This window comes from Schistocerca gregaria, chromosome 7 (genome assembly GCF_023897955.1).
Source record: "Schistocerca gregaria isolate iqSchGreg1 chromosome 7, iqSchGreg1.2, whole genome shotgun sequence".
Classification (NCBI taxonomy): domain Eukaryota; kingdom Metazoa; phylum Arthropoda; class Insecta; order Orthoptera; family Acrididae; genus Schistocerca; species Schistocerca gregaria.
Genome location: NC_064926.1, coordinates 130,655,329 through 130,672,634, shown reverse-complemented (window position 1 = coordinate 130,672,634; position 17,306 = coordinate 130,655,329). Strand labels below are relative to the sequence as shown.

The 17,306-nt window shown below is 42.0% G+C and overlaps 1 protein-coding gene across 1 annotated transcript in view; it reads left to right on the top strand.

The window, feature by feature from the left end:
* LOC126282324 (uncharacterized) overlaps positions 1-17,099 on the top strand; it is a 56,683-nt gene extending 39,584 nt beyond the window's left edge. The window contains exons 8-9 of the mRNA XM_049981981.1: positions 13,653-13,818; positions 16,969-17,099. Coding sequence (XP_049837938.1) covers positions 13,653-13,818; positions 16,969-17,099 — 297 coding nt within the window. The remainder of the gene's footprint in view (positions 1-13,652; positions 13,819-16,968) is intronic.
* Positions 17,100-17,306: the final 207 nt, after the last annotated feature.

The window sequence follows — 17,306 nt, the reverse complement described above, 5'->3', positions numbered from 1 at the left end:
CATTCAGCGGTTCTTCTGCCTCTGAACTGTCATTAAAGAAGGCCAAGCTGTCGTCATCACCGGCATAGTTATTATATGCCTCGCCGTCATCATTCAGATCAATGTTTTCTGGGAAGTTTGTTTCTCTCTAGCCATGGTTGGATTGCTGTCGTGGCCTGGATTTAGGAAAAGACGAATTGTGGTGATATGTATTATTTATTCATTTTTATATAAAATATTTCTTTTTCAATGAACAGTAATGTAGTGTTTAGTTGGCATATGTGTGGGACTAGTTATACGTATTCCAACCGACCTCATACCTATATATGCCAACTAGCCACACGGCGATATCAAAAACGAAATGGATACTATACAGTCCGAAACAACACAAACGGAAGATTATGATGCATGCATGCAACAACAGTTAGCCTCTCTTTTGAAAATCGTTGTCAGGAGCTCCTCAATCCAATCAGAACAAGATAATTTACGATGAACAATTTATTCACCAGTGAGAAAAACGATTCAGCACGGGTCCTTCCGTCATGGCGCTTCCAAGAAGACTGAACTTACGGTGGCTGTTGCACCTTTACATACGCTCTCCACTAGCAGGGTGGCAGCACCCTAATTCCACGATGGCAGGAAGTAGAAGCTGTGTGTCAAGTAGCCCCTTACGCGAACTAACCCAGGCCTTCTCTACATTAAGCTCTTTTTCCAAATGCTCAATGGTACAGACGGTAAATAACTCACCCAACAAAATACACTACAGGCCTTTAAAATTGCTACACCAAGAAAAAATGCAGATGATAAACAGGTATTCAATCGACAAATATTTTATACTAGAACTGACATTTAATCACGCAATTTGGGTGCATAAATCCTGAGAAATCAGTACCCAGAACAACCACCTCTGGCCGTAATAGCGGCCTTGATACGCCTAGGCAATGAGTCAAACAGAGCTTGAATGGCGTGTACAGGTGCAGCTGCCCATGCACCTTCACACGATACCACAGATCATCAAGAGTAGTGACTGGCGTATTATGACGAGCCAGATGCTCGGCCACCATGGCCAGATGTCTTCAATTGGTGAGAGATCTGGAGAATGTGCTGTCCAGCGCAGCAGTCGAACATTTTCTGTATCCAGAAAGGCCCGTAGAGAACCTGCAACATGCTGTCGTGCATTATCCGGCTGAAATGTAGGGTTTCTCAGGGATCGAATGAAGGGTAGAGCTACGGGTCGTAACACATATGAAATGTAACGTCCACTGTTCAAAGTGCCGTCAGTGCGAACAAGAGGTGACCGAGACGTGTAACCAATGGCACCCCATACCATCACGCCGGGTGATACGCCAGTATATCGATGACGAATGCACGCTTCCAATGTGCGTTCACCGCGATGTCGCCAAACACGCGTGCGACCATCATGATGCTATACACAGAACCTGGATTCGTCCGAAAATATGACGTTTTGCCATACGTGCACCCAGGTAAGTCGTTGAGTACACCATCGCAGGCGCTTCTGTCTCTGACGCAGCGTCAGGGGAAACCGCAGCCATGGTCTCCGAGATGATAGTCCATGCTGTTGCAAACGTCGTCGAACTGTTCGTGCAGATGGTTGTTTTCTTTCAAACGTCCCTGTTGAATCAGGGATCGAGACGTGGCTGCACGATCCGTTACAGCCATGCGGATAAGATGCCTGTCATCCCTACTGCTAGTGATAAGAGGCCGTTGGGATCCAGTACGGCGTTTCGTATTACCCTCCTGAATCCACCGATTCCATATTCTGCTAACAGTCATTGGATCTCGACCAACGCGAGCAGCAATATCGCGATAAGATAAACTGCCATCGTGATAGGCTACAATCCGACCTTTATCAAAGTCGGTAACATGATGGTACGCATTTCTCCTCCTTACACGAGGCATCACAACAACGTTTCACCAGGCAACGCCGGTCAACTGCTGTTTGTGTATGAGAAATCGGTTGGAAAATTTTCCTCATGTCAGCACGTTGTAGGTGTCGCCACCGGTGCCAACCTTGTGTGAATTCTCTGAAAAGCTAATCATTTGCATGTCACAGCATCTTCTTCCTGTCGGCTAAATTTCGCGTCTGTAGCACGTCATCTTCGTGGTGTAGCAATTTTAATGGCCAGTAGTGTATGTGTCACTACCTTAAAAAGAGTCCTTTGGAGAGCTGTAGGGGGTGTATAACTAATGCCTGCGCCAACTGGTTGTATGAAATCAGTGCACTGAGACGTCTCGACATGGAGATGTGACAGAATGGCGGAAGGCAGCTGCCTTTCTGGAAGTTTCCAGCAACACTCGCTGAATGTAGTTGCCCGTCTTGTTGGTGTATCAGCGTTGACTATCATTGTGTCCACTACTGATATCCATGTAGCGGGGTGTACGAACATCAGTCCTAACACGGACAGAAACTAGTGTAACGGCTCGTCAATGACATTCGGTATTAAACCTGAAAGGAACTGCTGCTGCGGGTACATGCAAGTCCATTTCAACAAGCTTCCGATTGAAACTCACTAACCAAATGGTATGAAATGGACATCTGACATCTCGTACCTCGCAGAAGGCTGCTAATCATAGGGGTATATGGAGCTGCACGTCTTCGGTGGCTCCCTTAACACACAAATTGGACAGAAGCTGATTGAAAACTTGCATTGTGGTCAGAAGAAACGCCACTTTGCCCCTTCTTAAATGACTCAAGGTGTCGTGTGCATACCGACTGCCATACGTCGCAGAGCACTTGACGTCGAGGTTCTGGACTTCCGGCCAAACTATCCTTCATTTAGCCGGCAAGGAGCTGGATATTTTTATGACCCTCACAGAAAAAGGTGTACAGTAAATCTGGGCGTGGCTTATTGAGGGCACTTCCTAGACAGGTAGTTGAAGGAACGTCTTGAGATACCGGCACTAATGATTGCCGTGAAGCGTAGCGAGCGTATTACGAAATGAGGTGCTACACTATTCGCTTAGGACAGGGTCAGCCAGCATTATTTTACCTACCTTCCACATACGTATATCTGTTACGAACGACATTTTCTAACAACCCACCGGTTCCACAATAATGGTCATCTATAAATCAGGGAAGTAATTTTACTTTATAAAATATATAAAGCAGAATTACAGCAAGTTAAATCACATAACAATAACAACTTACTAAATACTTTATGTTAAAATTGTATGAAAACCTAACGAAAAGTCTTTAATACCCCTACAGCCTACCGCCCACCACGAAAGGTGCAACGCTTACTAGTTGGGTGGTAGGCACCAGTTAGACTACCACTGGCTCAGGACAAAAGGTCGCTCACGGAACAATTGATAAATGAAATTCTTATCATTTACGCAACTGATAATCTGTACACACAACCCAAGCTCTCATGATGAAGACACTCTGCGTCTGTTTTCAAACTGGTTTCTTTTAACCATCGACGCCCTCTATTTACAAATCGTAGAAATGAAAATCTCTCATCCTAACTTACTGCCACAATAAACAACAACAAAAATTCAAAGGAAGGAAGCCCTTTCAGTTTATTTCTTTTCTACACGATTCCAAAATTTGACTCCAGACGAGCACAAAAATATCCGTATGAAATCTTTTGCGTTAGAGATAGTACATCTACATGACTACTCTGCAATTCACATTTAAGTGCTTGGCAGAGGGTTCATCGAACCACAATCATACTATCTCTCTACTATTCCACTCCCGAACAGCGAGTGGGAAAAACGAACACCTAAACCTTTCTGTTCGAGCTCTGATTTCTCTTATTTTATTTTGATGATCATTCCTACCTATGTAGGTTGGGCTCAACAAAATATTTTCGCATTCGGAAGAGAAAGTTGGTGACTGAAATTTCGTAAAAAGGTCTCGCCGCGACGAAAAACGTCTATGCTGTAATGACTTCCATCCCAACTCGTGTATCATATCTGCCACACTCTCTCCCCTATAACGCGATAATACAAAACGAGCTGCCCTTCTTTGCACCCTCTCGATGTCCTCCGTCAATCCCACCTGGTAAGGATCCCACACCGCGCAGCAATATTCTAACAGAGGACGAACGAGTGTAGTGTAAGCTGTCTCTTTAGTGGACTTGTTGCATCTTCTAAGTGTCCTGCCAATGAAACGCAACCTTTGGCTCGCCTTCCCGACAATATTATCTATGTGGTCCTTCCAACTAAAGTTGTTTGTAATTTTAACACCCAGGTACTTAGTTGAATTGACAGCCTTGAGAATTGTACTATTTATCGAGTAATCGAATTCCAACGGATTTCTTTTGGAACTCATGTGGATCATCTCACACTTTTCGTTATTTAGCGTCAACTGCCACCTGACACACCATACAGCAATCTTTTCTAAATCGCTTTGCAGCTGATACTGGTCTTCGGATGACCTTACTAGACGGTAAATTACAGCATCATCTGCGAACAACCTAAGAGATTAAGAACTGCTGATTAAGAACTGAAACTTCGACCGTCGGTTTTTATGGATTTTGCGACAGAAGGTGACATTTCTTCTAGTCTTGATGATATTTAGCTAAAGTCAGTACACGTTTACCCGTGAGATATCTGAACGCGCTGTATGGGAAAAGAGTTTTTGTTCTGTTTAGAAGTTTGAGCTTGGAATTTATTACGCGACTGACAATCAATTACTGGAAAATTTGCAACTGTTTAAGATCTAGAGCAGTTTATAGGGGAACGGTCGCATAGAACTAGTTGCAAAAAGGCCGATGTCAGACCGAGATTCATTTAAAAAATCTCAAAGTTATGAAACTTCCTGGCGAAGGAAGTTCAACCGTTCCTTGATTATGCCTCAGGTATCTGGGCTACTTACCAGTTAGTACCGATAGAGGAGATAGAAAAGATGGAAGGGAGAGCCTCGTGATGAGCCACAGGTTCTTTAGTAAGAGCAATAGCGACCTGGAGACTTTCAAGTGACGTCAGTTTCAGACACTGCAAGGGAGGCGTAGGGCATGATAAGGAGATTCACTATCAAAACCTCAAGAACATACGCTCCAAGAATAATCAAGCAATGTATTGCTTCTTCCACAATCATTCCGCGAAAAAGTCAGAAACATTCGTTCATATCCGGACGTTCTATGCCCAGCATTAGTGAATGGGAAAGAAAAAGTTGTAATCTGCAGAGGTATACGAACTGTTCTTTGGCTTTGTACGACTTGCGGGGAAACGATGTAGATGTTACAGAAAGACAGACACATGAACAACAAAAAAGATGAAAAAAGATTACAAAATTCCGAAAGCTCACACTCCAAATCGAGCCAAGAAACAATTACTTCCTTCAACTTACATAATGACCAAGAGTGTACAGTTAAAGAAATCTAGGCTTCTCCCATTATACTATCCACTAGCAGTATAGGAAGTACATAATACACCCACCGCCACATAGTACGTTGACGTGCGGTATAAAGATGCACATTACATTTACCATTTTCAAAATTATTTTACAGCACAGCTATTAACGCAGTTAGTAGGTCCAGGAAGTATGATATCATTCACTATTTCTGATAAGCGAACGTAGTTCACTCAGTTTCTCAGAAAGTAGAATGGGGTTCTCATATTGTGGGCAGTTAAACATTATCGAGGAAGTGGAAAAAAGTCTCTTTGCTTTAAGTAATGTTTCACGTGTATTAGTTACAGCGAGGAATATTTAGTGGAAGAGAAAGAGATTTGTGACACATATGCTGTATTTAATTACAGATGACGGAGATATAAAATTGGTGATTGGTGAGGAGAGCTCATCATTTCTTTTAGAGATACACGCCAAAGTCACACGCACTCCTCTCGGCTTTCGTATATAATTAAAGCCTCTCATACCAGCTCATAAGTTCCCACACCCGTTCACACACTTCAAAAACCGTCATCTGAACTACGCCTCCTGTAAAGACAATCCTAACATTTCAATGTGTTGTGTGAACACGACACAATGTACCACCAAAACACATTTATCCATGTTTTACAGTAGATTACTGAAACAATAAGCACAGTTACACATGTGGTTTTACAAACAGTGTTTGGAACGCAAAATTAAGTCATCTTGTATAATATTCACTATTTTGTGCGTTTCGTTTGTAATCTTATAGTATCACCCTCATTTAAAATCCTATCTTTCCGCATTGTCTATAAGACCACATATCACCTGATTTCCATCTCCAAACACTCCACAGCATTTTCCGTGACAGTTTTGATCACCTCCAGCTTCCACACTGTGTAGTAACTTAAGAAATGTGCCCATCATTTCAACAGTTATCTGTCCTCACTTTCTGTCGCAAAGGAACATTACCGCTCCTCTTGAGTGCCGCGTTGCAGTATTATCTACGAGGGTCGGTCAAAATGTAATGCCTCCCATTTTTTTTCTACTTAAAAAAATTAAGTTAAGTGAAATATTTGAATTTGGCGCCATTCCTCAAACCTTCTTCTGCAATCCACTGCAGTAGTAACTTTCTGTGTCAACAGGTGGCAGCACAGCAGAAGTTTGTAAGATGGCCGACATCGATGTTCGTTTGAGACAGCGTTGTGTGATTGAATTCTTGAATGCAGAAGGTGAAACGCCCATACGCATTCATGAAAGACTGAAGAAGGTGTATGGTGTTGTGACAGTGGATGTCAGCACTGTTAGACGATGGGTTCGTCGTTGTAAGGAAGCTGAAGGGCAAACACCGTTGACTGACGAAAAGCGGAGCGGCAGGCCGGTGAGTGCAGTGACTCCACACAACATTCAGCAAGTTGATGACATCATTCGTGGTGACCGTCGGGTGACTGCAGATGAAGTGTGTCGCATTATTTCTCTTAGTAAAGGCAGTGTGATCACGATTATTAAACAATTGGGGTACTCAAAAGTTTGTGCACGGTGGGTTCCAAGAATGTTAACCGATCAGAATAAAGAGGCAAGGAAAACAATAGCCTCCCAACACTTGCAGCGCTTCCGTTTGGAGGGAGATGATTTCTGAAAAAAATTGTGACCGGGGACGAAACATGGGTGCATTTTTTTGAACCCGAATCAAAGAGGCAGTCAATGGAGTGGTGTCACACAAGCTCGCCGAGGAAGAAAAAATTCAAAACTGTGCGATAGGCAGGGAAAGTTATGGCAACAGTTTTCTGGGATACAGAGGGTGTGATTCTGGTTGATTTTTTGGAGCAGGGATGCACAATAAATTCTGTTCAATACGTCACAACCCTCAAAAAACTTAAAGCACGTCTTCAGCGAGTTCGCCCAACAAAATCAATGGCAGATGTTCTTCTTTTGCTTGACAATGCAAGACCACGCACCAGTCGTCACACCTCTGACGAGATTGTCAAAATTGGATGGGAAGTTTTGCCTCATCCCCCATACAGCCCTGACCTGGCACCATCAGACTTCCATCTGTTCGGGCCACTAAAAGAAGCTCATCGTGGGATTCATTTTGAAGATGAGGAGGCCGTCAAAACATCCGTGCGTCAATGGCTTAGGAAGCAGAGCTGTGATTTTTACCGTGCTGGGATACATGCCCTTGTTCAAAGATGGACCAAAACTGTAGAGATGGGCGGAGATTACATTGAAAAATGACAAAATGATCCTCAATGTTGTGGTTTTCAACATATGTAATTGCATTTAAATTTCCTGACAATTAAACGTAGAAAAAAAAATAGGAGGCATTACTTTTTGACTGACCCTCGTATTTTCTAACACCTACATCTCATTCAATATCTCTTTACGATTATTCACTGTTCTAAATATAAAATGTTCTCCAGTCTTCTACTCCATTCAGAGTCCTCTCCAAAACGAACAACCAAGGAAAATATTAGCGTCATGTCACGCATGTCACCACCATTGTATTGCGTAAATGAAGTCTGGTTTATATATTTTTAATTTAAAAGAGTGGAAATTAGGCTGCTGCCAGCCCACCAACAATATGAAAGTAAAGTAAAAGAATACCCTCGTAGGAGACGTCGGTAATTTGCGTGAGGAAGTTCCAAGTCTTATCCCTATGACTGCATCTTGCAGGGCATTTGACTTGTAGGCTCTCATTGATTTTCGTCATACTTGTAATCTTTAGAGATCCACGCCTAGACATTAGTATACTGAAGCAGAACGACGCAATTCTAAACACAGAAAAAAACCTAGAGAAAACTATCTGTAAAATTTTTGAGATTTGCAAGCAAGATCAAGTGTAAAACATTTCAAATACATTGACAGAGTGGCTGGTAACTAGCTGAGTTGTGTGTATGTGCTAAGTTGATGGCTAGACTCTTGCTGGAAGCAACTTGTTTTTGATTTTATTTAAATTCTTTATTTGTTATGAAATAAAAATATTAATTGACAAACACTGAATCATATTTTTGATAAACAGATTTTTTTAATTTTATAACTCATTGCTTAAAATTAAATCAAAATTTGGTATAGAACACCTTGTTATTAAAAGAAAAAATTGTATTCATCAATATTACTGCTGAGTTTCTCGAAATGAAGAAGTATTTATTTCCTATTTTGTTTTTCGCATTTTTGTGCCCAATTCTAATTCATTTTAAAGCTTGAATTTTTCTTGAATTTAGGGATAACAAATAAAAAGTTATCCTTCTTATCAAAATATATGATACAATACTTGTTAATTAACATTTATATGTCTCAATTAATACAAAATATAATCAATATTTTGTTAATTAATATTTGATGATTAATGTGCAAGTAAAAGTAAAAACAAATGCTCATATCAAAATCTGAACAAGTGATTTCGCAAATACGTGAGTCACACATTGTGCTTGTGGCGCTTCTACTACTGCACTGAATGAGTTTAACAGAGGGAATTCATCCTTCATTTCCCGAGTGTATCCTAAAAAATTTAAAAGTTTTTTCTTTCGAGTGAACCAGCTCCTTTATGAGTCTTGCATAAAAATCGCGTGAAAATGTTAATGTTGCGGCACGTTATTGACGCCTGGGGCTCTGAATTTAACATCTGACATCGTATGAAAAGTTTAACTCGCTACGAAAAGCAAGTTCCACCGCTCACGGTGCGAGTCAAGGAAATCAAATAGTAGTCCAAACCAAAATAAGAATAAAAACCGGCCCTAGCTTCATGCAGCAATCACCAATAAAAAGAAACTTCACACACTGTAGTTAATTTCAAACACAATGTCACACGATCACACGTATCGTCTCAGTATGAAGAAAGAAACGATATAGTGCACAGCACTAATATAATAATATATTCTTCAAAGAGAAAAATGCAAAAACTGTGCCTTACACTATTTGCTGGTTAATATCATTAAAAGGAAATCAGTCAGTATTAAAGGCAATAATCCTGGCCTGGCACAAGGCTGGTGCATAAATTCGTAGCGTTTTGTATTCTGGTATTTCGGTTGTTACTGGTTTATTTACTGATTCCCATTTCTATTTGTAGTTAACTGTTGCCATTTGGAATAAAACGTTGTCATTTTGCCATTTGGAAATAGTGGAGCTATAAATATTAGAAAATGGAGTCCCCAGTGGAGAAATCGGAATATTTACGACGTATCCTTTTGTATGATTTTAATAAAGGGGTGAAAGTAGCGGAGGCAGTCAGAAACATTTCTGCCGTGTATGAGGATAGTGCCACCGGACGGCACGAAAAATTGGTATCTCGTTTTGAGGAGTATCATTTTGACACAGGTAACCCTTCAAGTTCAGGAAGACCTTGGGGATTTGATGAAAATCGATTAAGCGCATTAATCCACAATAAACCACGTCAGTGTGTACTAGAACTGGCATATGATCATTCCATCATCTTGCGACGTTTGCATCCAATGTGGAAGGTTCAAAAATCGGGTGTACGGGTACTACATGCTCTAAGTGGAAATCAGATGAATCAGCGGTATCTCTGCTTGCCCGTCATTTTATTGGCTCGTGAAAAAAACCGACCATTCCTACTCTGTATCGTTACTGGTGACGAGAAATGGTGTCTTTATGTCAACACAAGGAAACGAAAGCAACGACTGCGCCCAAACAAAGAAGCAACTCCACGCACAGAGATAAGCGCGCATCGACGAAAGATTGTGTTAACCACCTGGCGGAACTGCAATGGTGTGGTGTACTACTAAGTGCTTGTCCGAGGTATAACCATCTAACAGTACCACCACTTGCAAAGTAGGTTAGAAATAAGATTAATGATGTTGCTCACGCAACAAAAAAGTTATTGAATGTGGATGGTACCGTCAGAATGGAAATAATAAAGTCACTGTAAAAAAGTCATAATTTTGGCACTTATTTTGAATGGTTTCCCACGTAGATTTCGTCGAAGTTGTTATGGCTCATATTGTTGATTCTAGGGTGATTCCACTTTGGACTGCTAGAAGGTCCAGATCTGTATTTTAGCAATATTTGAAGACCTAACAAATGCGTTTTTGAAAAAATTCTTAATAATCAAACAATCCTAGATCTGAACAATGGTATGGCAGAAATAATTTTTGACTTGGTGTTCACGATCCACATTTTTATGAAACTTCTTGTAAATTCACATATACTTTTTCTTAATTGTCACATCATCAGGAAAACAGTTTTTTATCAATCTTCATATATTTAATTTCCACTTTAACTAAACACAAGACTTGACTGTTCTTTTACAAAGTTAAGCAAATCCTTCTCTGTGCGTATTCGCGCCAAAACGGTTACAAGTAAGTCAAAGATTATGACAGCCTCACAGAAATGAATACACACAAGAACCATATCCCTGTAATATATCGATACATCGGAGTACCTATACATTAATAAAACCAATGGCGAAATTGTCACAAAAGTGTGTCTGTTACTTCGCAGAAAAGAAGTACGATATTATTGGTATCGAGAACTGGGGTTGGAGTGCCGTAATGGTCACGTAAATAATGAACCATTACAACCATCACTGCTGACATTTATTGTCAACAACTGAGACGTACTGCAGAGGCAGTCCAGGAACAATGACCAGGAAGACTGCGTGAAGTGATGCTACTCCACGATGACGCCCACACGCATTCTGATATACTCAAAAAAACACTGTGCTGGAGCTGGGTTGGGAAGTCATTCCGCACTCACTTTGTTCACCAGTTCTTGCGTACTCAGATTTTCTGCTTTTCAGCTTTCTATCAAACAACCTTCAAGGAACTTCTTTCCGCATCAAAATGCGCTCCCAACATGGCTCGATGACATCTTCGCCTCAAAAGCACGCGATATCTACAGTTGCGGAGTCGAAAAGTTACTCCAGCGTTAGCAGTGTGTGAAGGAGAATATACACTACCGGGCATTAAAATTGCTACACCAAGAAGATATGCAGATGGTAAGCAGGTATTCATTGGACAAATACATTATACTAGAACTGACATGTGATTACATTTTCACACAATTTGGGTGCATAGATCCTGAGAAATCAGTACCGAGAACAACCATGTCTGGCCCTAATAACTACCTTCATACTCCTGGGCATTAAGTCAAACAGAGCTTGGATGGCGTGTGCAGGTACAGCTGCCCATGCAGCTTCAACAAGATACCACAGTTCATCAAGAGTAGTGACTGGCGTATTGTGACGAACCAGTTGCTCGAACACCATTGACCAGACGTTTTCAGTTGGTGAGAGATCTGGAGAATGTGCTGGCCAGGGCAGCAGTCGAACATTTTCTGTATCCAGAAAGGCCCATATAGGACCTGCAACATGCGGTCGTGCATTAGCCTGCTCAAATGTACGGTTTTGCAGGAATCGAATGAAGGGTAGAGCCACGGGTGCCGTCAATGCTAACTTGAGCAGACCGAGACGTGTAACCAATGGCACCCCATACCATCACGCCCGGAGATACGCCAGTATGGCGATGACGAATACGTGCTTCCAATGTGCGTTCTCCGCGATGTCGCCAAACACGGATGCGACCATCATGATGCTGTAAACAGAACCTGGATTCATCCGACAAAATGACGTTTTGCCATTCGTGCTCCCAGGCTCGTCGTTGAGTACACCATCACAGGCGTTCCTGTCTGTGATGCAGCGTCAAGGGTGACCGCAGCCATGGTCTCTGAGCTGGTAGACCATGCTGCTGCAAACGTCGTCGAACTGTTCGTGCAGATGGTTGTTGTCTTGTAAACGTCCCCATCTGTTTACTCAGGGATCGAGACGTGGCTGCACGATCCGTTACAGCCATCCGGATAAGATGCCTGTCATCCCGACTGCTAGTGATACGAGGCCGTTAGGATCCAGCACGGCTTTCCGTATTACCCTCCTGAACCCACAGATTCCATATTGTCATTCGATCTCGACCAACGCGAGCAGCAATGTCGCGATACGATAAATCGCAATCGTGGTAGTCTGCAATCGAACCTTCATCAAAGTCGGTAACGTGATGGTACGCATTTACTTACACGAGGCATCACAACTACGTTTCACCATGCAACGCAGGTCAACCGCTGTTTGTGTATGAGAAATCGGTTGGAAACTTTCCTCATGTCAGCACGTTGTAGGTGTCGACACCGGTACCAAATTTGTGTGAATGCTCTGAAAAGCTAATGATTTGCGTATCACAGCATCTTTTTCCTGTCGGTTAAATTTCGCGTCTGTATCACATCATCTTCATGGTGTAGCAATTTTAATAGCCTGTAGTGTATGTATTATTGATGGCTAAAGTCGCTGTTATGTGTGTCTGTGGTGCTTATTAAAGTTATGGAAAAAGGCCACGAACTTTATGCACCGACTCTATAAAAAGGCGTCAGTCAGAAATGAACACAATAAAACCGGCTGATTTGTTAGTTATAATCTTCAAGCCTTTTTTTTTCCCGACAGCAGCGAGTTGTGGTTTCCATGTCGCTGTCCGTAGTTCTGAGCCTCCCCCTTCCTCACACCCGTCATCCAGGTACTTCTTTCCCCGGTGCGTGAAGGTCTTAGCCGACGAATACGAGAGTTGCAACTTCAATAGTGGCAACAATTTACTTACAGCTCCTACAAAATAGATACGTGTTTCTAATCTGATTTGTTTCACTAATTGGGCTGTAAAGTGCTATACAACCTACTGTACTGCCCTGAATTAAGCCCTCGTAAGTTCAACTCGATTTGTAAACTGAAGGTACCACTTTACGGCATTCGCTTCAGAACTATTTCAAATTCGTCGGGCAAAAGACTGCGCCGCTCGAACTGTCAACACAACTGGCACTGCTAAGAGTACCCTACGACTTCCACATCGCTGGCAACGGGTTATACACAATGCTGCTGGCTACTCCGAAGGTCAGTAAAACTTTGAAATACGTATTTATTTTGAACGAACTGTAAATAAATAGTTGCCACTATTAAAGTTCCAACCTTCGTACCCACCTTCGCTTCTTCCCTATAATTAACTGCAATTACTTATTACAATCACATTTGCATCTACGTGTATTCCTCTCAAACCACTGTATCATATATGGCAGAGGGTTTCAGGTACCGCCAGCCATTTCCTTACTTATTACACTAGCAGGAAAGAAACAACTGTCTGTATGCCTCAGTACGAACCCTAATTTCTGTCATCTAATCTTCGCGGTCTTATTGCAAAGGGTACGTCTGCGGAAGTAGAATTGTTCTGCAGTCAGCTTAAGTGCCTGTTCTCGTACTGGACAGTTGTACAGTGTGGAGCCCAGATTAAAGAAAAAGCTTAGCAAATCTTATGACAAGTATTGAGCGCCAGTGATTGTGTATGCGTTCTTCTAGGTGTCGTCGGTGCTTCTGGAGGGTCTGCTGTACAAGCACCCGGCCGTACTGGAGGCTGCGGTTGTCGGCGTCCCGGACCCTCTGGCTGCAGAGCTGCCCAGGGCCTACGTCGCCCTGAAGTCAGGGGAGCAGGTCTCTGCGGAGGAACTGGCAAACTTTGTCAACGGTGGGTAGGCTCACCGTCGCTATAATGTTGTTGCGTCCGCTTTGTTGTCCATCACGCCTGAGTTATACAATTATGGATGGCGATTGCATTCCATCTTATCTTCATCTGACATTGTTTCTGTATCGATACTATCTTTTGGATAGCTTGACTAATTGCGTGCCGTAAGCTTTTTCTCACTGTTGGCAGAAAGGAGAGAGCGCATAGGAGGAAAGAGTGCACTGGAGACATCTACTAGAGCCAGAAGTGGCCTGATATCGTGCTTAAGGAAGAACAGGACGGCGACTCGGAACACATACGGGTTCGCAGTTTGTGAAATCGTTGGGGGAAGTGACAATCTATTCACGCTGATCTGTCGAATCTCTGAAAAGAAAAGAATGTAGATTAGAAAGTAACTTTCTTCCAGCGGTAGAGTCATTAGGGATGGGGCACAAGTTCGGATTAGAGAAGAATTGGGAAGGAAACTGGCTGTGCCTTTCAAAGGAACCATCGAATCTATGAACCTGGCGATAAGCTATTAGACTTACGGAAAGATATAATCACCAAAATCCCGAAGTGCTTGGACGAAAAAGGGTGTAAGACAAGGATGTAATCTTTCTCCTGTACTGTTCAAACTATACATCGAAGAAGCAATGACAGAAATAAAGGAAAAAAAGGTTGTATTAATATTCAGGGTGAAAGGATATAAAGGATAAGATTCACTAATGACACTGCTGTCTTCAGTGCAAGTGAAGAAAACTGCGGGACGTGTTGAATGAAATCTGCAGTCTAATGAGTACAGAATTTGGATTGAGAGGAAACCGAAGAAGGGCGAAAGTAACGAGGAGTAGCAGAAATGAGGTTAGCGATAAATGTAACATCAACTTCGGAAGCAAAATAACACATCGCTACGAAGCAAAGAGGGCATAAAAAACAGATTAGCACAGGCAAAGGCGACATCAGTAGCCAAAATAAATCTACTTATGTGAAACATCGGCCTTAATTTGAGGAAGAAATTTTTGAGAATGGTGGCTTAGAGGACAGCAGGTAGTGGATCAGTGACGGTGGAAAAATCAGAAAAGAAAGGAAGAGACTGAGTTGTGGTGCTTTAGAAGGATTTTGAAAAGTAGATTTAAGGGTAAGATAAGTAATGAGGAGGTTTGTGCAGTGACATAAATTGAGCTACACATAAGTCGTTAAAAATATACTCTGTGTCACTACCTCAGCAATTGAAACTTATTTATCTTAGCAGTTAAGAGTCTTTCGAATAACACGAAAACCTGTATGCGAAAGTATTAAGCAGTGACGTGTTTGTCACTGTGCTTTGTGTGCCAGACAACTAAACTTCCAATAAAAATATGAGTAAATACACTAATGAAATGATTTTTAAGCACGTAAGTCACTTAATGTACACACTAAAATACCTGTTTCTTTCTGTACAGAATTATATATAAAGTCACTCGCACACACAGTGGGTGAACCCAATCACGCTTTAGACTAATGCAATATATATGTGAGTGGAATGAATCTGATGATTTCGACATACTGTGCTAAACGCTTCATGCTAATTAAATATTAGTAAATGAGTGACTGAAGCAGTAGAAATTAATTAATAAATTTACAAGACAGTCGATCTCCTTAGAACATTCCTTATAAGATGCATAAACTGGAAAGTCCATGTTAGTATGTTTCTCTAGTAGAGATCTTTTGTTGCGTCCTCTACTCCTGTTGTAATCGGCTCTTTACCTCTATCTGACTGTATTGCTTCGCCGAATTGAGTGGCCTGCCACTGCCTTCCTTAATAGCAGAGTTCCGTCAATTCTGCTAAACGTTATTCAACTTCATCCCTTGACTCATAACTATTCTCGTTTCTGTGTATCTTCTTTGCTTCTTGTTGCACTCTGTTTCATCTGTAAGCCAAATTTTGTGCCGCGACACCCATAGGTTTCGTTCGGGAGTGTTTTAAAACTTCAGTCTTCACTATCTTTCGTTAGAAGAACTAGGTAATTTTCTAACTTTAACGTCATATATAACCCTAAGAGTTTTATTTCTGACCTGAAATGGAAATGGTTTCATTTGACAGTTTTAGTAGTAGCTCTGGTCTGTTATGAATGCTGCTAGAATGAAATTTTCACTCTGCAGCGGAGTGTGCGCTGATATGAAACTTCCTGGCAGATTAAAATGTGTGCCCGACCGAGACTCGAACTCGGGACCTTTGCCTTTCGCGGGCAAGCGCTTGCCCGCGAAAGGCAAAGGTCCCGAGTTCGAGTCTCGGTCGGGCACACAGTTTTAATTTGCCAGGAAGTTTCACGAATGCTGCTGTTTTTCTTTCGCCTCTCTATGTAACTGCCGTTCGACAACATCTCTTTCTCAAAACTATTCGTCAGATCATGCTTTCTAGTCCTTTCTCCACTTGCGTGTTAATATTCCTTGGCAGAGGTAAGATTTTTCGGGATGGTTCTTTGTCGTGGATGTTCATTGCACGTGGTGATAGCCAAATTGACTAACTTGTATAGGATAAAGACAACTTTCTCCTTGTAGTTTCTCTTTAACTTTCTGTACTCGCGGTCAAGGAGGATGATCTTGAGATCATTGTCTTCCACGACCGCTTTTTACATCCTTGGTGTCATACGTTTTCTGGGAGTTCGGCCATGCTCTAGGGCATATTTTAGTGCCTAACGTTCCGTCTTCATTTGCGGGAGACATCATCCAGAGTCTATGAAGAGCTCATTAGTTCATCTGCAGTAGGATTTGGCAAGGATGGGTGACGTCACGGTGGCAGATAAATAGTCTGGCAGCTTCAATTTGCTTGAACAGTCAAATAACTACATCTCCATGGCTTCGGAGGGTATCTTCCGAAGTAGGAGAAGGATGATTTGGCACTAAATTACGCTTTAGAGAGCAGTGTCACCAGTAATGACGTGTTTTTCGTAACTGTTAGCATTGACACTGATACCTGTTTGCAAAGTTGTGTGTACGTTCTCTCGAGGGACTCAGACTGACACAGAAACATCCGAATGAAAATTCTGTGTTGCAGGAGACAGGTGTTCCTCTTATTTAGAAAGTCTATACCACCAACACTACTGTGCGTATGTCAGTGTCTTGCTTTTTGTATGTTTCATCTAGTTGTGACATTAGCCTCAGAAATCACGTAATGTTTTTCGCTTGCTACAGCTGAAGTTTCCGACCACAAGAAACTTCGCGGCGGTGTCGTCTTTCTGGAGAAACTCCCAAGGACATCGACAGGAAAAGTGTGCAAGAGGATCTTGAGGGAACTGGCCAAGAAGGAAGAGAGCGGAAATTAGAAACACTGCATGTCTGTGCAGTGTACTTTTGTGTGTCTCTACCGCACATGTATCTGAGATATGACGCTCTTGGTTGTCCCACCAACAGCCCTGACTGACTACTGGAACTCATAATCGAGCATACGAAACGGAACTGTGATGGAGCACAGACTGTATCCGTGGCAGGCACTATCACTATATGAAAAATGTCATAATACTCTTTGAAGT